The sequence below is a fragment of the Nothoprocta perdicaria genome, unplaced genomic scaffold (assembly GCF_003342845.1).
Source record: "Nothoprocta perdicaria isolate Ctin4 unplaced genomic scaffold, notPer1 scaffold_157, whole genome shotgun sequence".
In the NCBI taxonomy this organism is placed as follows: domain Eukaryota; kingdom Metazoa; phylum Chordata; class Aves; order Tinamiformes; family Tinamidae; genus Nothoprocta; species Nothoprocta perdicaria.
This window is the reverse complement of record NW_020454727.1, coordinates 1,662,200-1,669,786: the sequence shown is the minus strand read 5'-3', so window position 1 is coordinate 1,669,786 and position 7,587 is coordinate 1,662,200. Positions and strand designations below refer to the sequence as shown.

Sequence of the window (7,587 nt, the reverse complement as noted above, 5' to 3'; positions counted from 1 at the left end):
CGGGAGGAAGCGCGGGGAAGCGGCGCCGCCACCCGCCACAGGCCCCGCCGAGGCGCCACTTCCGGGTAAGGAGGGGGGAAGAAGGCAGGGCGGCGGCCCATTCAGCGCGGTGCGCGCGCGGCGCATGCGCGCAGCGCTCCCCTCCCCTCTCCGTTGCGCGCGGCCGCGAGGCGCGAAGCGGCGGCCGTGGCGGGACGTGCGCGGCCTCGCTCCCCTGCCCGGCCGCACCGCGCGGGGCTTGGGAGCCCGCTGGGTTCTACAGCGCCAAGCGGGGGCTTCTGTCAGGGCTTAAGGAGCTCTTCGCTGAGGTGCGGGGGCTGCAGYGAGGCCCCCAGTACAGCCGGGACATTTACCGGCCTCGGTTCCCGCTAAGCGCCGTTGGCTCCCGCCGGAGGCCGGTGCAAAGGCAACAGACACTGGGCTGCTATGGTGGAGGGCGGTTCTGCAGCCCGCTCCGCCGGCCCGGCCCCGGGCGGGCTCGAGGCGCCCGTCTCGGCCCGTCCGTCGCGGTAGCGCGGGGCGGCGCCGCGCCGGTAGGGGGCGCGCGCGCTTCCCGCCGCGGGGGCGGGGCTGCGGGGCGGGGCCGCGCCTGCGCGGGCTCTTCGAAAGCGATGGCGGATGAGGCGGCCGGCGGGTGAGGGCAGGGAGTCGAGCCCGAGGTGGCGCTTTCAGCTCTTCTTCCGCGGTGGCCGCTTCATCTCCCGCTCTGTTTCTGTAGGGTGTCGGCGTTGGAGGAGAGCTCTGTCGGCGCGGCGGGCGGGGAGGCGGCGGGGAAGAAACGCAGAGGTAGGCGCGGGCTGAGGCGGGAAGGCGGGCGGCTGAGGCGGCCTCCCTGGCTTCCCCACACGCTCCCCTYCTCTCTTGTAGGAGGGAGGATCGTCAAGTCCCGCTACCTGCAATACGACAAGAAAGAAAACAAAAAGGTATTTGAGTGCCTTGCTGTGGCCTCTTGTTGGTGGCTGGGAATGGTCCAAGGTGGAGGTTTGTGTTCTGGAAAGGGGGTTTTAAATAGAACAGCTCTGTTAAGGGTGTGGGGGAGCTGTTTTTTTTTTTTATCTTTGGGAAATAAAGTTGGGGAGGAGAGGACCTTAAGACTGTGCTCAGCTGCTTTGCAGAGCACCAAGTTACCTTGAGATAGTAATTGTTTATCTGTCATTATTATAGCAACATAATGTCAACTCGTGACTGCTGCTTGTGTTTAGACTTATTTGTTTCTTGATTGTCAGGATAGTTCAGCAAATTCTTCTACAACTTCCACTGCTAAACCGTCTGAAAAAGGAGGGAGCCAACAAAGGAAAACAGTTCTTCCTCAGAAAAGCAAAACTTCTGGTAGGTTTTGCAGATAGGTTTAGATGATGTTCTTTGAGGATGTTTGTTTCCCACCTGTGGAGCTCTTAACTCAAAAAGATGTCTTGAAGAGATTATATTTCATATTACTTTTACAGCACTAATTGTGTGTGTAAGGAGAATTAAGATACAGGAAGTTGATGTGGGTTTAGGGCATGTAAACTGAAGTGCATTAAGCTCTTATCTTGACTTTCTCACACAAAAGTAATCTAGAATTGAGTAATTGAGTAGTATGTCTTCTAAAATATGTATATCCCTTGCTTTGTCTGCAAAACTTTGAACTATCCTTTCACTATGGCCTCACCGTTGCCCTGGGTTTTGCTTTAATCTTTAAGATTAAACCTAGTGTAAAGCAAGTTCCTCAACATGTAATGTTCTAGTGAGACCTTAACATGAAAGTCATGATTTGCTCTTCACATTTAAGTTCTGTTGCTAAGTGTGAAATATTTGAGGATAAGTTCTGAGCTGTTTTAAACTATGAACTCCGCAAAGGGTGTATATAAGTGTGGAAAAGTTATTCTGAGGTTACTACATGTTAGTGAAAGAATGTGCAACTTTAAACTTGTGCATAATCTGTTCTAGTTATTTTTGTCTGATAACAGTTTCTTTCTACAGGTGGTACCCCTCATTCATTAAATCAGAGCAGTGTGGGGAAAGGTGACTTACAATCCACTTTATTAGATGAAGATAAAGTTACTCGACCTGACCTTGATCTTTCAGCTATTAATGGCAAGTGCCACTCAAATTCACTTTGTTTTACTTTTTTTTTTTTTTTAGTATAACTTCATTTTAAGTAACACTTATGCATCATTCTCTTGATTTTGAAAATCTTCTGGGTACTCTTTCCTTTTTGAGATGCAATATTAAAGGGGAAAGCTTCCTCAAATCCTTGTTTCTGCAACAGATAGRGTTTTTTTCCACCCTTCTGGAAACTGTGCCACATCTATCTGTGACTGTAACATAAAGTTGAATATCAATATAAAATGTTCTTATGAGCCACATCTTCTCATGAGTATAATCAGAGCCAGAAATGGAGCATAAGTATACTACTGAAACATAATAATTTCAGTAGTCCCTTCTGAGTTTGAAGTTGATAGCATGTTTGACCTTGTGTATTTCTGGAAAACAAGGAGTAATAATGTCTCCTATTTTGATTCAGGCAAAAGTCTCCTTAAAAAGACTTCTAGTTCGAAGTCTGTTTGCAAAACAGATACAGGGACACGTGAGAAAAAGCAGCGTGTGGTGAGTTTCACTGCTTTATTTTGAAATATGCCAGATGAATATTTTCTCTTTATTTTGGTAACAAAAGCTGAGGTTTTCAAGATGGCTTAAAGCATTTTGGCAAAAGCCAAATGGTGGGCATGTTCTTCTCCCAGTAGAATCTAAATCTCAGAGATTGAAGTTTTGCTTCCACCTCTTATGATAGTCCACTCTGGTTGAAGCATTGTTTGAGTTGGTTCTTCTTGTGTTTCTGTCCATACTCTTTAACAATAACCTATTAACTTTAAAGGGCTTATTTCTTACCAGAAAATTAACACTGATTCAACTAGACTCTGAAGTGTTTTGTAACAATGCATTCAAAATAACATTGAAACTTGAAGTTCATCTGCATAAAACATTGCATCTGCATAAAAAATGGTGGAACAATGAATAAGTAAGTTGTTTAGATGTTTTTAGTTAATATGCACTCTCTAAAAACAAAGTTTCTTTACACAACTGACAATTGTTGACAATAATGCTGATTCTGGACAGAAATCAGATTACCGATAACTTGTCTGAATGCTGAAAAATGGCTGGTTTAATACTGAAATCGGGCTTTTTCTTTTTTTTTTAAGAAAAAAGGTTCTGATAATCTGGAGGGATGGCAAGCATCTCAGACACTGCTTTTAACTTACTTAAGAGTAAAGGTGAGAGTCACTCAASTATTTTGTACTTTAGACAGAAAAGAAGCTAGGCAACTCTTTCATATTGAGCTCTTCCATGCTTTCTGATCCTTGAGTTAGATTTTTATGACTTAATATATATTTATGACTGTGGAACTATACAGCTTGCTTGAGTGCAAAAGTTTTGGGAAAGCTGGAGGGAATGTTTGTATTTCAAGGATGTAGCCATTACTTAGTGCTGAGTTTGGATAACTTTACAAAAAGTATTGGCAGGAATTGGGAGTGGTGGGGCAGGGGAAGATGGAGTGTCTGTAACGGGAAGGTACTGTGTGTATTGCATGAGGTCTCTAACCTCGTAACTGTGGCTATTTGAACTTGAATGAGGTTTTCATGTTCTGCTTCAGAATGCTAGTTACTTCAGGTGTATCATAATTTTAGTTATGAATAGTTTCGGATTTAATAGACAGAAAGAAATCTTGCCAAGCTGGAGGAAGATGCAGAAGAAAACTTGCTAATGCTGTGTGAAGAAAAGGAGAGGCTGCAAGAGAAGCTCTGTGAGCTGAAGCATGAATTGCAGCTTGAAGAGCATGAACAGGCTCTGGAAGATGCATTAGATAAACAGGTAGGCTTYATTACTAGTTGTGCTTGTCCTACATTTAGACAACTTCTGTTACGAAGTCGTGCTTCTGTGGCCTGTTGGTATAGAATTTAATGCAGCTCTAAATACCTACTTCCTGTTGTGACGTTATGCTCTCTAGTAACCTAAGCAAATGCCTCTGTCACTTCATTCYGCTGTCCCTTGTGGATAGGCAGGAAGGAGAAGCTTGAGCTGTTAGGCAACGGGGGGGGCAATAGTGCACCAATTGCCAGAGCAGCTTAGGGTTGTTGCAGAAGAGATGTAAGTGGCTTAAAACCACATGAACTTCCTGCAGTTATGCAATTATGATTGTCATGGCTAGAGCTGACATGCTAGCCTTAAAAAGGGCAGAAGGTATAAATGAGTGATTCTAGCCTGACTGTAAGACAAATTTCTTAAAATGTTATTAATAATTTTAGAAGCTAAACCTTCCACTCTTTTTCAGTGTTTTGTTACCTTTATTGTATCAAAAGATAGATTTGCTGGAGTAATTTTAAAAGCTAAACTTTTGTTTACTTTTATGATATATTTAAGATTTTGCTTACCTTTGAGAGATGCATTACAGATTTACAGATATGTRACTTGCAAGAATTAAACAATGAAGATTTTCTGTGTTTTGAGGGGGAGGGTGTGTGAGAATACATTGTACCTGAGTCCAAATATCAGGCAAAATATTTTGGCTCTAAGTTTCTAAGGCTTGTGAGCTACAAGGAAGTGGCATTGACTTTGATATTTTGGGGTGATAGAAGAAAACCTATTAAACAGTAGAATAGCAMTAACATACTATAACTGTCCTGAATTGTTCTGTGCTACTTCGTTGTTATTTTCTGTGTTGAGCCGGTCTTGACTCTCGGCTATAGGGATGTGAATTCTTAAGTGTATTACTAAAATGGCTTTGTTGTTATGAAGTGATGGTTCATCTTGTGTGCCCTGCAGATGGAACTACTCACTCCCCTTGTTACTGTTTGTGAAAAGTTTAAAGAGCAATATAAAACCTTTGCAACTTCCCTTGATGCCACTAGACATGAATTACCAGTGAAGAATATACACATAGAAGGAGATACACTAACATATCTGGGTAGGAAAACTTTAATTTTCAAATTTACTTTCACAATTGTGTTTTTTTTTTTAGTATACTGAAGTTCTTACATTGGTGCTGGATTTATTTATAACCACTGAATTCATCTTTGTGTGCTCTTTTTGCACGCAACAGCAATAGCCACATGTTTTGATATGATCTTAACACCCTCCTGCTGCAGTTAGTTTTCCTAACTCAAATAACTTGGCTTCCATATATATATATATATATATATATATACATATAATATATTTGTTAGTGGTGAGCCAAGCAGTGGTTTTTTCAGTATCTGAATTTTGGTTAGCTTGTTTCAGCTACTCCCGTTATTCAACTGGTTCAATAATCTTGCATTAATTGATACAGCTGTGCATTTGAGTAATGTTTTAAATATGTTCTATATTGTAGATAAACTGCAAAAGCATTTAACTGTCACACAGGAACTTCTGGCAGACATTGCACCTGCCTGTGCAGAAGAAAATGCAGAAGCATGCACTGATCTGAAAGAGTTTAAAAAAGTCCTTGAGGAACTGGATAAAGAGCTACAAAGGTATTTACAAAAAATGGGGGAAAAGGCTCTCCAATTTAAAATTTAGAGTAAACCTACAGATCGCAACTTTAGAATTCAGTATGTATGCTGGGGGAATAACTGAAATACTTGTTAGGGCTAAGTTTTAATTCTGTGTGTAGCAGGCAGCTTTCTTCTGCTACCTCACACAAATGTTTGGATTTTTTTCCTGTTTGTGTGTGTTAAGTAACTTAATTTAGCACCGTGTCTCTGCTTTTGTTGAGTTTTGGTGAGCAAGAGCAGCCCTAGCAAAATGCAAATTTGCAAGAGAGCAAAGAAGTCCAGGAGACAGGGCAGTGATTTGGAAGCMTTCAGTCTTAAGGAATAATTGTACAAGAGTAACTGCAGCTTTGTTTTTGTTTGGTTTTCTCCATTATATCATGCACTTTCCCTCTTTATTGGGCACTCTGTGAGCAGGTACAGACAGAAAAAGCTGATTTCTCTGAATATGGAATATCACTGACGGCATGAGAAGTATAATATAAATTCCCTTTCCTCCCTTCGTGGAAGAGGGGCTGCAACTAAAATCTTCGGATGTTGAGACCCTGAACCCAGGCCCAAATCTGCCTGTTCCACAAGCTTCCTCTTCTACAAACTCTTGCCAGTGAGAAGCAAATACTAAATTTATATTTTTCTTCTGGTAGCTGTAGAGTAGGARAATCTTGTGAATCTCCAGGTACGCGGCTTGTGTTGGATAAGCGGGAGTTATGATCCTCCGCTGTAACTGATTTAGCCTGTTTTGTTTGTTGCAGGGGCTACACTAAAGTGCAGAACTTGTCATTTGAAGTCAGTAAAGAAGTTTCTCTGCATAATCAAAGGATATGTGAAGAGAACCATGGACTAGATACTGTGAAACATTGGTACTTCAGATAACTTTTTTTTCTTTACTGTTAAGTGTGGACTAAATCAGTGCCAACAGAYCTATCTTTTTATTGTTTAAACATATGACTTGTCCCGGTGATACCAGAATGAAATCTGGAACATATAGGCTAAACTAATACAGAATTCTCCGTGCTGCGCTGTAGGGGAAAACTTTTTTTCCAGATATGAAGTTTTCATTTTCCTGTGTCTCCTTCCTGGTTATTTTCTCCTTAACAGTACTGAAAGCAAGCAGTAAGAAATGCTCTACCTGGCAAATGCTGCCTATCTACTCTTGTTCTTATAGTATTGCGTATCTGGCTTCAAGTGGGGAAAGGGACTTACTTTTCTTTCCAAAGTAGTGTTCCTTAAAGAGTAACATATCAAAGTAAAGGTAAAGAGTTGTGTGTGTGGTGCTGTGCACTTGCTGACCTAGTCAGGAGATCTGTCAGATTATACAGCATGAACGCTGATCACCCGGTGAGAAACTTGTGGGTGAAATTGTCCTTTGTTTCTTTATTTGCCAAGAGGAAAAACTATGTGGGTAGCTAAGAGTGGGGCTGGTGAATGGGAGCCACTTGTGACAGTGAGAAGTTTGCTGTTTTGTCAACTAATTGCTTTGGAAACAGATTATTAAAATTTGATATGCTTTCATATTAACCTAATGCATTCTTTTTAAGGACTCTGTAATTTAATTTCATAATAAAAATTGTCTTTTCATTGCTGTATCAATAGCCTTCACTTCTGAATATTTTCAGTTTATCCTGCAGAGGCTTTTCTCTCTGGTTTGTGTGGTGCTAATACTRCACAATATACAGTGATGGGTTCATAGGCATTAACTAGTCCAAATGGCAAGCTATGTCCTACTGTCACCCCAARTTCCAAGACCAGAAGATTGTGAATGTGGAGAGACATCTCTAACCTAAATACTGAGTGAGTGCCTGGATGAGAAACTGAAAATATCCATGAACACACACACCAAGTGTGGTAATCCACCCCTGCAGCATCTTTTCTATTTTCATAATGTGCAATATATATTTAGTTGTCTGAAAAACATTTATCCTGTATTACCTGTGGAACCTTTTTCTGTGATGATTTTTAAACTGATTTAAACTGATTTTTAAACTGGCATACTGATRCATTTTATGCTTAAGCTGTGTCTTAACCTTTTGTGCCTGCTCAAAAAAAAAAGCAGTTGGAATGTTCTTGTGCCATTTAA

General features: G+C 41.5%; 1 protein-coding gene across 1 annotated transcript in view; it reads left to right on the top strand.

Annotated features, from left to right (window-relative positions):
• Positions 1 to 7,151, top strand: part of HAUS8 (HAUS augmin like complex subunit 8) — a 10,832-nt gene extending 3,681 nt beyond the window's left edge. Inside the window, exons 2-11 of the mRNA XM_026035175.1 lie at positions 645 to 786; positions 868 to 923; positions 1,227 to 1,329; positions 1,963 to 2,076; positions 2,507 to 2,589; positions 3,183 to 3,254; positions 3,694 to 3,852; positions 4,804 to 4,945; positions 5,351 to 5,492; positions 6,263 to 7,151. Coding sequence (XP_025890960.1) covers positions 645 to 786; positions 868 to 923; positions 1,227 to 1,329; positions 1,963 to 2,076; positions 2,507 to 2,589; positions 3,183 to 3,254; positions 3,694 to 3,852; positions 4,804 to 4,945; positions 5,351 to 5,492; positions 6,263 to 6,383 — 1,134 coding nt within the window. The 3' untranslated portion in view covers positions 6,384 to 7,151. The remainder of the gene's footprint in view (positions 1 to 644; positions 787 to 867; positions 924 to 1,226; positions 1,330 to 1,962; positions 2,077 to 2,506; positions 2,590 to 3,182; positions 3,255 to 3,693; positions 3,853 to 4,803; positions 4,946 to 5,350; positions 5,493 to 6,262) is intronic.
• The last annotated feature ends 436 nt before the right edge of the window (positions 7,152 to 7,587 follow it).